Consider the following 13,708-nt stretch of genomic DNA (forward strand, 5'->3'; position numbering starts at 1 on the left):
TCCAATGTGGTGTATCGGGTATTCGCCTTGTGAGATGGGTCTTCCGGCCAAGCGTGACGATACTTAGGAGGCCTATCGTGAATACACGTATATACGTACATCTCTGTACCAGAACCAAGACAGAGAGGTCTCAACAAGTGAGAGAGAGAGAGATAGAGGGGAAGCGAATCGATCGATCACCCGGATTAGCCTCGAGCTGCCGTTCCCGCTGCTGGCTCGCATCGTCACTATCTTATTTTTCTATTTTTAATCGTTCCCTCTTCCTTCAATTTTCTTTTTTCTTATTTGAAAAACCCGCTTGTCTACCCTCTCTCGCTCCTTCTCACTCACTCTCTGTCCGATTTATTGGCATTCTCAATGACCTCCCTCTCAACTCAACGATAAATGATACTTGGCGATTCGAGGATCGATGCTTCTTGTTACTTGTTAAGACGCAAATTCGATGCACAGTTCACGCCTTTATCGATTAATTTAATTCTTAAGTTTGAACGATTAGTGACCCGCGGGGCGTTGTGAGAGAGGCCAGCAGTTGACGTTGAGAAATTGTCGACGTGCTTTTTCATTCTGTACACATAAGGCCAATTTTCCTACAGCAGGACGAAACGTAAGTACAAATAGTTGGTAGACTGGGATTACCAGAAGGCAAGCCAACGATACTCTCGTAAACTCATGAGTAACGGCGCATGAAAATAACGCGTCCAGCACTCCTTCTGCCCCACGGGGCTACACGGGATGGGTCTCCTTTTCTCCGCGACGTCCCTGTGAGAATTCTGTAACAATCTGTCCTTTGGATCCCATCGAGCCAGTCGGGGGAAAAAGTGAACTCGTTATATCTGTTTTTTTTTTTAAGAGTTGAGGAAATTTTATTTGATTTTTCTGAACTATGAATTATGATTTCTTCTTCTGGCGGGGCTCGTCCGATGCTGATTTGGATCGCTCTTTCGGGCGAATTACTTCGAATTTCTCCGCTGTGGATTGCAACCATATGGAGGAATAGAGAAGTGGATCGATCTGGTCCACTGCGTCTTTCATAGTCTGCTCGAAGCCTAGTTGGACATCGCCCTCCGGGCTTATGTCTGTGCGGATACCGTTCAGGGCTTTGACCAACAGGTTCACCGACGCTTTGTCTTTCATTAGGGTTGTGATTAAGTTGGCGAGGATAACCTCCATTATTCCTAAGTCTAAGTTAACCTGAAAAAGAAAATTATGCAAAATTTTTCATTGAATTCTAATTTAGTTTAGTTATCCATGCGATGTAGATTGAATTAGTAACAGTTTGCATAAAAAATAACTAAATTTAATATCATGTTCACGAATAGGAAGTTTTTATCGAGTAGTAAATTGACTTGAAGAGTCTTTTCTCATTGTGTATTCACAAGTAATAAATTATCTACTTCTTGTATTCTATAATCAATGTCTGTGTTTTCTTTTCAACATCCTTATCAATAATGAGAAAATTATGAAAATTTTAACGTGAAACGGGTTTTCATTAATTCCGGTGAATGTAGACGTAAGCAATGAGTGCAATGAGTTATTGGTATAGATAGTCTTTTGCATGACTCATGTTCGGTGAAAAATACTGATCGTAATAGTGTGGTGATTTTATAATTTAGATAATGCATTCCATGATTAATAATTTCAGGATAATTCTATGATTATTCAACTAATAGCAGGCACGACAGACAGCCGTTATTAGTATAAATAGATGAAATATGCGAAAGGAAGGCACTTGTCAAATTTTGCCTAGCCAATTATGATTATCAATGCAGTTTAGAACGTAACTATAACAATCTCGGCTAGAGTAGTTTCAGTGATAATCAATGAGAGTTTCGTACAGAAATTCCATTTAAATTCGTATCAGGTTAAATATGAAAATTCCAAGGTAATAATGGTATTATGTCATTTCTGCTATTGGATGAATACCAACAAATCACGAGAGCATAATCACTAAATTTTCCATAATTTAGAAACCAAACAACCTAGTTATCTCACATTTTACTCAATGTAGTGAAGTGGTGAAGGATAAGGAGTTGACTTGACACTAGTGGAGTTCTCGCGTAATATCGCTGAATGATAGAAAGTAATTTTCTGTTGGGATCTGTTTTGGGCTCTCATTTTCCACTACAAAAAAGATTCTTTAGGAAATTTTAGTCATGTTGTTGTCCAGCTATAATCTCAATTAATCCTATTTAAATTTGCTAAAGACGAAGGCTGGCCGTATAAATGAATTCAAAATGATTTGAAGACGAACCGGAAGGGGGAATGTTGCATCGTTCCGGAATTTGAAATTAGCAGATCAAATTCGGACGTATGAAAAAAATTCATGAAAAACCAAGCGCATTCTTTTAAAAATTCTATTGAATTTCAGTTGGTAATTTCATTAATTTTTCACCGCTTTTGTTAGAAAATATTGCAACTGTCCAGCCCGTTTTTTTCAATGGGAACTATTTCACAGAAGAGATCTATAGAATCTAATGTTTCTATTGTACTGAGATGTTTGCTTTAGAAATTCCTCAAGATTAATTTCAATATTTTTCTTACTCTATTCTCAATCTTCTCTCATTGAAAAAAATCAATTCAAAAACCATAGAAAATTTTGCATGAGAACTTTCTATAGAAAATATCTCAATAGAATAAGTTGTATAGAAGAATCAAATTCTACTGATTTTCACAATAGAACCGGCAAAAACCTAAGAGCGTTTTCAATAGAAGTTCTAAAAAAATCCAATAGAATTTTTTAACGAATTTGTTAGATTTTTCCATGAAATTTTTGGTACATGCCTATGCGCTAAAATTGACCAAAACGTTATGGCATTTCCTTAGAAACTTGGAGATTGTTTTGGTCATGAAAAAAATTTGATTTGTTGACAGCAATATTTGGTGGAATCAATGAATGAAATTTCTCAATTGAATTAGCTGTTGCCCTTCTTTCGTAAGAGACATTTTCATTACTCTAGGCACTTACCGTAAGGATTGGCCATCCCCAGTTCACCGCCCAAATGATAATATAGTCCAACTTTCACGAAAAAGGGTTAAATAATATTAAGCCATTCGAAGTTTCATGGAAAAATTCAAGGGTTTACAGCCTTGCCTGCCTTTTTTTGATAATTTTGTCTCCATTTTTTCCACTTTGCCGAATCATCCTTAAATTCGAAGGAAGAGTATGACGATGCCCGATAGCTCACTGGCCAAGGTGACTGACAAGGTGACTGGGGGAATACGGGCGGTAAAAAAGAAAGGAGGGAGAGGCAGGCTGCGGGTGTCCAATCGAGAATTGTACTTCGATAACACCAAAGTAATAAATAAGAATTTAAAACAAGCAGGGGTTCGAGCCTTTTTGGCAGAAGCCATCTGACCGTTACTTTATGTGTTATAACTCTTTTGCTTTCTTTCATTCCTATCAATTCCATTGGCACGAATGAAATCCTCGAATCAATCACCACTTCACTACTAAATTTAACCCCCCTTAGATCATTCTTGAAAAAAAATTACCTTATCACTAATTGAGCTATTGAAACTGTTGATTCTCTTATGCATTTTAAAAGCCACCAGCAATTTCGAGATAACCTGTATCCTCGAAAAATCCCCATAAACATTAACAAAATAATTATCATAATCAAACTCAGCACTCAATGAATTCCCATTTCCCTCAAACTTGAACCAAATCTGTGGCTCTCGTTTCCTCTTCCTATCTAGATCACTCCTTATCACCTTGATCCCCGGGAACATCCCCGGGGTATTATATATCATGAGCCTGAGCGTATTCTTAAATCGTTTATGTATCGATCCAGATCCTATATCCACGTGAAAGGGACTGAATCCAGCTTGACACATCTTTTGTCGTACATTGCGCACCTGTAGAATGATTAAATACACATTTCAACGTAGTTGAACGTCGAGATAGATTAAAATTACCAGATAGTGAGATGGTTTTTGTCTGAGTGAGCTTATGCCATTGTCATCCAGCATTTGAATCACTCTTCGATCTGGCTTTGAATCATTTCTCCCTATTTCCCTAGCGGCGCAGTGATAGATTTTACGTGTCACATCCTCATACTCATTAATCTCATACTGATCGTAATCCTCAAGCTGATCCTGATTCACTATAGTCGTTGTTTTAGTTGTATCACCGTAGTCATCGGTCTCGTTGTCTCCCCAGTTAACTTGGCAAAAGAAAACAATTTTAATTCAAATCAAATAACATTAACAGAGCGATAAATCCTAAATGTTTCTCTCTGCTGCAACTCTAGGGAGGGTATTGTGTTTGTGGTATAACATTTTGTGAGGGAGGAAGAGGGATAAATGGATACACCATGGATGCAGAAGGAGGGGGTAAGGGAAGTAAACCCATTGTCTTGTCGTTGAATCCGGCGGGACCAACTGTTGCTACCGACGCGTCCTTAACAAGCGTGTAGAGGGAGCTAAACGAGCGATCTCAAACGCCAGGGTAACGTCTTGGGAGGCTCTGATTTGGCTTGGACAATACGACAGTTTTATCAATGTAGAACGCGGGTGACGTGGGGAGAAGGATCAATTGGAAATAAAGGATTTCACTGAGGGGGAATGGAGGTAATGAAGGGACTGCACTTCGTTATCCAATTTCTGATGGTGCAAGTTTCATCGTCAATTGCGAAAATATTTGTTAATTTCCTAAGTAATAAAAATCTATATTTTTGTCATCTGTTCCGCCCTATTATGCCATAATTATAATTACATACTATGAGGATGCTAATAAACATAGGGAAAGGATGTTAATTCGTTTTCTTACTCACCATAAGACTATGAATGACTTTACACTATTTAAATTGACGAAGAGCCAGGTAAAAAGGTGGAAAAAAATGTATAAGGATAAAAACGAATGCAAAAGAAAAGGATTGTGGAACGCGTGGTTCGTGCCGGAATGTAACTCTGCACGGAGATACATCCGTCACGGGGGGAAACACGAGGCGCGTGTATGCCGTGGCATTTTGCATTGCTGAATCGAGAATCCTGATCGGATAGCCTAGAACATTGCACTCGTACTACTCTGTCTGCCACGCGAACTCGTGGATGAGCTTTCAAAATAACAATCAATTCAGTTTGAATTTATTATCCCTCCGATGCTTCCTTGTACTCTCTTTAAAAATTGCTTTCAAATAAATTCAATTTGCTGCTTCATTTCCGCATGAATTTTATTTTTTCGATTTATCAATAAACACTCCCCTGATATTTTTGTTCCATAGACTCATTATTCCTAATTTACTCGATTGCCTTTTGGATTTTAGATTTCAATTCGAAGAATAATTCAGCAAGTCCTCTGCGCCCTTCACGTTCCTTTGAAAATTCTCCCGACATTTTCACCCCAGTCACAGCTTCAATTATCGTCATAAATTTTAGACCTTCTGATCCTTTCTTTTTCTTTTTCCCTGGAGAACTTTCCTCACTTGTTACGTCCAGCTCCGTCCCCTTAAAAGTCAAGTACATCTCTTTTTCTAATACCTGATGACACCTGTACTGTTCCCTCAGAGCACTTCCATCGATTTGAATCTCATCAGGTCCACCAATCCAAATTTTGGCAATAATTTTCTCCCTTTCTTGGGCTCTTTTTCTCAATACCTCATCAATGATGTAAATCAAGTTCATATGAAAAGGATCTCCGAGGAAGACATGCTGCAGACTAATGTTGTCCTTTTTCAGTTCATTTTCGAGAAGGATCAAAGAAGAAATATACTCCAACCAGCATTCGTCATCACCTTCTTCATGGCAGTCAGCCTTCCTCCGTGACCCTTCAATGAAGACGAAAACATTATCTAGCCTCGCAAACTTGTTAGCAATGGTCGATTTTGCCCACTCCCTCAAAAACGCTTCTACCCAAGGATAATCGACAACATATCTCGGCATCTGGTGATGAACAATATCCGCAACAACATCTCTAACAAACCACAATTGCTGATACGACTGTATCACAGCCTTCATTAACACCACCTGCGCCATCTCCACATCTACATTTCTCAGATCCTTCATCATCCACACCATCTCCCTCAACATCACAACCATCTCCACAAATTTGTCCAAACAAGCAACTACGCTCTCACCACTTAATAGGCGCGAAATCTTTTCATTCTTCTCGTCAAAATGCCTCCGTAATTCATCCATGCACTTGACACTGGCAGCCCTGACCTTGTGAACCTGACTCACTGCCTCGTAAACTGGACTGTTACTCGATTGCAGGAATCGCCTTGAGGTGGCTCGCTGACCCCGCAGTACACTTTTGACGACGTGAAGTAGATGAAGCGGCAGATACTTGCCACCGATAAACTCTGTCTCAAGGGTCAAACCATTGCACTGCAGTACGCTTTCCAGTACGAGAATGTTACCCAGGATACGTTGGAGGCAGTGATTAGAGAAGTCATCTGGCCGACGCAGCCAGTCTGAGGGAAATTTACAAATATTCATGATGCTCGGTGGCTCATTTATGATGATCTTTAGCCTCTGTTTCTTGTCTTCAACTGGGGAGTTCTTGAAGGCGTTTATTTTGGTTCTGGCAAAGTCGAAGGTATGGAATTTGCGCCAACGATTGAGGATTCCTTGGTCGAGGTACTTGTTTATGATGGATCGAGATGGATTGAACTGCTTGTAGCCTTTGATGACCTTTTCGAGGTAGTGGAGAAGAATGGGGAACTTTTGGAGCCAGAAGATCTGCAGGTTACGGTTTGGGATTATTAGAAGGTTCTTCAGGCACTCGGGAGGTGATTCGGTACCGGCTAGGTCGTAGCTGTCGAAGATGTATTCTAGGCAGGAGATCATCATCGGCTTCACGATGTTGAAGGATTGTGCTAAGAGGGCTTTATGGTTGGCAGTTGGATCAAATGTTGTTGCAGCATTTATTGAAATTGAGATTTCGTCTCTTGAAGACACACCGAAATGCTGGCAGAGGAGCTTGAAGGTCTCGCCGATCAATTTGAGCTCTTTTATTGAGGAGGGAGGTCGTGAACAGGCCTCTGAGGGAGTGATAAACCCGTAATTTCTATTTTCCAAATTTTCAGAGGAATCTTCAAATGGTGATGAGTCATTTTTAAAAGTCGAAGATGAGACCGCAAAGATTGAAGAAAATAAAAACAGAAGTCGATACTTCATCTCGGACGGACTTTTAACTTCAGAATAAAAACAATCCGTCCTCATATTCCTCATTTTTTATGATCGACCGTAAAAAAATCCAATTTATTCCGTATTAACCGGAACAAACGGCGAGTCCAATGAAGAAGATTATGACTATTGAAAGAAATAAAATATTGAAATATTGGTACTTACCAGCTACCATGAGGTTGGCTACTAAGAACGTAAATATCAGGTTCATAATCCTGGAAGAACAGAAAAAAAGAGTTATTCAAGTTTAAAAAGATGATGGAATAAATTCATGAAGATTTTAGCAGTTTTTGGTATGATTAAGTTTGACCTGATTGGTGGTAGGGGGTAGGATAATCGATGGGTTAAATCGAGAGGCTGGACCTCGACTGTCGAACCTCGCGGCCGCCACTTCGAGAATCATGGGAGAAGGAGAACAAAATTTGTGAGGAGGTCTTCAGGTTCTTCCTGCTATTTCTTAGGCTGGCAGAACAATTACTACCCATTTTTCAATGGATCAAAAAACCATAGATCGCGTACCTGCAGCCTGTCATTTCTATAATGTATTTTTTTTATCAAAACTATCAACTAATATTTATTTTTCATACAAAAAAAAAGTCATTTTTGTAATATCCGGAGCTGGGAAAAAAAATTCAAATATTCTTAAGGGACTATACTTTTCAAGTGAGGAATAGATCTCGTTTTTATCGACATATCTGACGATCGAGTGCATATGACTGCCGTCGATGGCGCCAATTATCAATGAAAGCTAGTTCAAGCTTCTTTACCGAGTTCTCTGTCGATAAAAAAAAATGAAATCTCTCTTATTCAATCTATAATTTAAAATCAACGGAATTGAATCGCGAATGAATGACTCCAGGCAATGAGATACCGAACTGGGTTTTTTCTGATGTGGTACAAACGTCAACGTTCATAATTCCGTCCTGCTTGTGATTCAGCAATAGTTACTCGTGTCCACATCCATTAATGGATTCTATACGAATCAGTACCAGTCCCCCGAGATGAGTTCCCTTACAACGACATAATTAGTCGCCAATCAAGTGCTTTTCCTGCGGTACAACGAAATAACTTGGTATCTGCTGTTCCCACAGTTCTCATGATTTTTTTTTACACTTTCAGTTTCATGGCAGAATGCAGCATTTGTGAAATTGGAATTTTTTGTCAATTATTTTCTCTTGCTAATATGACGATGGAATACAAAAAGAAATTCCTCTTTCATTTTTATTCAATGAAAATATAGCGAACTCTTCGGGAATTCCAATAATTTTTCCCTACACTGAGAAGACAAGAGTTTTTTGAGAAGTACGTCTTTACTTGCGTGAAGAAAGTCATGGAAAATACCAAACGCACTCATGTAAGAAAAAAAAATCGTACGCCAAAAAATTTTATACTAGTCCGAAAGATGAGGGCAATTGGCTCATTTCAAGAAAAGGAGTTCTCAAATCAATTCAAGTGGTTTTTGCATTAAAATATTTTGGAACTGAGGCTAAAAAACTATTAAATGAAATAATTAAATTTTATTTGGTTTGAGAAATCGCTTTCTTGTCATCAAGAAATTGTCCTCGTCTTTAGGACAAGTACAAAATTTCCTGACAAAATTTTTTTTTCTCAGTGCAAGAAATTTTGCTATTGAAAATTTTTAAGCCACAAGTTTCTTGATATAAGTAAGACGTACTTCTCAAAAAAATTTGTTTTTTTGTCGTTCTTTTCCTTGACAATTGATGCCAATGTTGCGCAAGAACGTAAAAGTCTGAAAAAATTTTAAAATTGTCTACTAAAATACCCAAGAAATTATAGCAATTCCCAGAATAATGTAATATTTGCGATTCCTAATGAACACGAGTTATTTTTCTGTATTTATCTGTGTTAAATAAGTATAGCGTAACAAAACTGATTTGTATTTTTCCTCCTTTTATCTTAGAAAAAAGCGGATTTAGAGGAAAAAAACTAAGACAATTTTTTTGGTGGAAGAAGGCATGGAAAAAAGTTTGTTAGCAATTTTACGTCCAAGAAATTGTGAAAACATTTTCTCTTAAAATCCTCCATTAGTAGAACAGTTCCGTATTCAACAAAAAGTGAAAAATCAACTTGTTGTTACGTTTCACCACATAACAAATATTTTAAAAATGAACTTCTCCTTAACAGAGTTATTATACTCTTCCTTCGAAACAGTATCTTAAACACCGATTGTACTAATGACCTTAAAATTATTCGAGAAAAAATAGGTGAAAAAAATTGAAGCACAACTCAGTGCCTGTTTTTACTCAATGATTTTCCTCATTTGAAATTCCACCTCCATTTTCTCTCCATTTTTCCTTATTTAATAGATAGCCAAGTGTTATGGAATACTCATAAATTGTTTGAGACAGCCACGTGTTTTAGAGTACTCCAGGTAAAGAAAGACGCGAGATGAGCATTATTTAACGAGGCAATCAAGGCTTCCCATCCATGCAGAGCCCAGGCATGACCTCCTTCGCAGCGTGTCCCTTTTTTTCTCCTTTATTTTTGAGAAAGATATTCCCCTCGGCCGTCTGGTTTCGACAGACGAGCCCGAGACACCTCACTCGCTTCACTCTCGTATTACTCAACCACAACCGGGGATATCCTAACACAAGCATATATAGTCTAATCGGTCCATGCACCTTCGGGCATCGTCTTGAATGATGAATCTTTGAAGCCAAATGAGGATCACTACCAGTGAAGAATGATAATTAATTAGCATCATCAAATTCCACTGCTGGCACTAATTTCATTCAGTTTTTATGCGGAAAAAACCGACGAATATCGAGGATTTTTCTCAATTGGTTTTGTTAGTTTTTGTGGTTCTAAGAGGTCGGAGAAAGTCGATCGCGGGATTCGAATTAAACGCAACATGCGGGTGTGCAATTACACGTCAGTAACAACTGACGACCCGAGTCGAGGATTTGGTTCTGATTGGACGTACACAGGTCTTTCAAGATCTCTCCAGACCTAGATGGACCTGGTAAGTCCTAATCAGTTCTGCGACGTACTTTTCCAGAGACCATTCGAATCCTCAGTTCTTTTCGGTCCTGAGAAGTCCTCCTCGATGCTACCGAGAACGCGTGATTTTACGAGCGGGTAAAGGGGAAGGCATGTATGCGGAGGGTTGAAATTTATAGCCAACGAGGAGACAGGGTTGCAGAATATATTTTAGCCACCCTCATCTCGTCGTTTGCAGGCGGTGTTTAAATAAAAAATAGTGAACGTTGATTCTGTATTTATTGACCCCCTGATGCCAATGAAACCCTCGGAGGTGACAGAAATGGGGAAAAAAAATTTTTCATTTTCACGTGGGTCAAGGGTGAAAGTCGATTTTCGCCAAAATTGAATTTTTTCGCCAAGTGAAAGTTGATTCTGTATTTTCTAACAATTCTGATGCCAATGAAACCCCCGAAGGCGCGACAAAAGTCGAAATAAAATTTTTTTTTTCACCCCGAGCCAAAGAGTCAGATTTTCTGTTTTTCCAGAGGGAAAATCGACTTTCGCCTAAATCGAATTTTTTAGCTGGGTGAGCGTTGATTCCAACTATTTGAGCGACGGGCTATTCAGAACTCTCAAAAGTATGTGAAAAAAGTGAAAACTGAAAAAGTTTTTTTTTTTAAATTTTCAAAGGGTCAGATTTTCGGTTTTTCCGGGGAAGGTCGACTTTCGCCAAAATCGAATTTTTTAGCCGGGTGAACAGATCCGATCAATTAGCCCCTCATGTATAGATATTCCAAATTTTTATTTTTTTTGTCATGTTTAGAGGCTCTAGCACGTCATTTCTCGACCCGCTCTTTCATTTGAGCCCAAAAAAACTTTCATATCTTGTCTGACATCGCTGCTACAAACTCGGGTTTTCAACTCGGGTTTTCAATTGAAAGCCAGAGTTGAAAACCCGACTTTGTAGCAAAGATGTCAGACAAGATATAAATGTTTTTTTGGGCTCAAACGAAAGAGCGGGTCGAGAAATGGCGTGCTAGGACCTCTAAAGATGGTTTTGAACCAGGGGAGACTCCTAGACCCCACTGGACAATGTTGTCACAATTGCGCTTTTCAATTGAAAACAGATATCATCTTTAGAGACATTTGTCACGTTATGAATCTTGTGTTGCTACCAAATATCCCAAATAGCCTGGTTTTAGTTCAACAGATTTCCCCTATTTTATTGTGTCTTATCATGGAACATGAGCGACCAAAGACATTCAAGTTTCGCCATGGCCCCCCATGAAGGAGTTAAGGAGACAAATTACTCCGCGACAGATTCTCAAGCTTAATTTGACAATTTTATTATTTGCATTTCTCGTGTTGAGTGTCAAAAAATACAATTGAATTTTGTGAACGATGTTTTTCAACCATTTAACACTTAGTGCACAGATCTAACGACCAACGATTCTGAATCTATTTTTTTTCATGCTTAAAAGCGCCTGGTTCAAATATTTTAAGAGATTTGCGTGTAGGAAAATTAATATTTAATCTCCAAACGTGTGACTTCGAATAACATTGAAATATCAATCTCAATCTACACAATTGTCTTAAAAATTTCAATCAAACACCGCCAACGAAGAAACCAACAAATATTCCCAATTTCATCATCGTCATTTTGAAATCGGATCACCGAAATTATACCACAAAACTTGATTAGAATGAAGACCACACTAGGTTTTTATGATCAAACTTTTGCGCACGCGATGCATCTTGGATGTTAAGTCAAAGGTGATTATTATAATCAAAAAGAATTTCACCAGACACATCGGTATACCATGCATCAAAGTGGGGATAAAGAGACCCTGGGAAGCACAAATAAGGAGAGTTCACGCGTGATAAATATCGTCGAGTAGTGCTGAATTAGGATTCATCCTACCACAAATACAGAGTCAAGAGAACAGAGCTAAGGTCTTTGTTCTCCCAAAGTGACGTGATATTTCTCAATCAGGGGATACATTACTGAGCATTGACGTATCTCAAATCTTCTTTGACTCTTTTTCACCTCCACTCTCCTCTCACAATAACTCCTCTCTCGATAATTATCCACACTCATCCAACCAAAATAAAAGAATAACAAAGTGAAAATAAAAAACGTTTTTGAAATTGGCGAGGAATATTATGTTTGTGAGTGCAATGCAGTGAGAAAGTTCTGAGAGAATCTTGCACTGGTAATTTGGACGGATAAAGCAATTACAGTATCAACTCGAGGTTGAAAAAAAACGGAATTTAAATAAAAATAAATTAAGGATGTGGTTTGATGGGAATGAGGTTGAGGAAGGGTACAACACTTCACTCTGAATACCGCTACTGATAAGTAATATTTCACCTCGGGTTTTAAATAGAATTGTTAAAGTGATTGAACAAAAATTGTATGAGAAATTTTCGAGGATTGTTTTCCGTTAGAAATAAGCAGCAAGTTTTGAAAAAAATCTTTTGACAATTTTTCCTTAATAATTGTATAATAGATGTGATTGTTTCATTAATCAAGAATTGACATGGATTTATTTGACAATCCAAGAACGAATGATATTCTGGCTAAATTTTGTTGAACTTTTTTTGGACCAAAATTAATTCACTAGAAAAACTATTTTTGAAATGATCATTTTTCTTGAAATCACTCATTAACATGATCATTTTACAAATCATGATTGAATAATTCTCGCTTGCATGAAATATATGTGGTTATTATTCTGGAATTAATCTCAATCTATTAAAGATTGATATTTCCCACGAACTAGTTGCTTGATCATTCCATGTAATCGAAATTCAGTTTCCATTAACCCTGAATTCATCTCGATTTATGAGATATTCAACATCTCGGTAGCGCGCAAATTTAGGATAAAATATAACAGAATATTTTTTGTTGACAAAATTGTCTAGAAAAATCTTCTGAAATGCTCTGCTAAATTTATGCATCACTGTGATAATGGCACAAGTAAAATTGCTTAATTGAGCCCGAAACACGGCCGAGAATACGAACATGGGAAATTAATTAGCGATTAATATGTAATGATCAATAAACCGTCTTACAATTTACAACACCATCGTCTGTACCGTTACGTCTACTCGAAGAATGCAAGAAAATAAACACGAGAAGAAATAAAATACGAAGAAATAAAGCGAGGAATTTAGCTCTCCGAGAGAACGACTAGAATTCACAGATGATCGATGAATCCGGTCGACTTGCTTTTCTGTTTATATACACTCGCATGTACTGTCTGAAGCTGCATAATGAATCGACGACGTCTTATCCGAGTTATCAGAATAACTGGGAAAAAAAATACAAAACAAAAATAAAGAAAACAATAAACACAGGGAGAAAATGAGAGAGAGGACGAAGAAGTTATTTGTGTTACTGAAGAAATGGGAAAAATGAGAGGAGAAAAAACAATAAAAATAAAATTAGAGGGCGCGGCTTCTCTCCCTGTGGACTCTCGAGGATTACGAAAACGATACGTATATCAGGTCCTGGATAATTCACTTCACTCGGCAATATCATCCTGGATTACATGGAGGATTCTATAAATATCACAGGTGCCGCTGGTTAGAGAGGGGGAGGGAAAGAGTGAAAAGGCAGAGAAGACGGTCTGTTCGA

At 38.0% G+C, this 13,708-nt stretch overlaps 1 protein-coding gene across 1 annotated transcript; it reads right to left on the reverse strand.

The window, feature by feature from the left end:
• Window positions 1–395: 395 nt before the first annotated feature.
• Window positions 396–7,502, reverse strand: LOC107036500. The gene is made up of 5 exons (XM_015254504.1): window positions 7,436–7,502; window positions 7,291–7,340; window positions 3,916–4,163; window positions 3,493–3,855; window positions 396–1,191 (listed from the first exon to the last, which is right to left on the reverse strand). Exons 2-5 carry the CDS (start codon window positions 7,334–7,336, stop codon window positions 889–891), a joined length of 960 nt encoding a protein of 319 aa, XP_015109990.1. The 5' UTR covers window positions 7,337–7,340; window positions 7,436–7,502; the 3' UTR covers window positions 396–888.
• Window positions 7,503–13,708: the final 6,206 nt, after the last annotated feature.

The sequence above is a fragment of the Diachasma alloeum genome, unplaced genomic scaffold (genome assembly GCF_001412515.2).
Source record: "Diachasma alloeum isolate Michigan unplaced genomic scaffold, Dall2.0 Dall_scaffold_00209, whole genome shotgun sequence".
In the NCBI taxonomy this organism is placed as follows: domain Eukaryota; kingdom Metazoa; phylum Arthropoda; class Insecta; order Hymenoptera; family Braconidae; genus Diachasma; species Diachasma alloeum.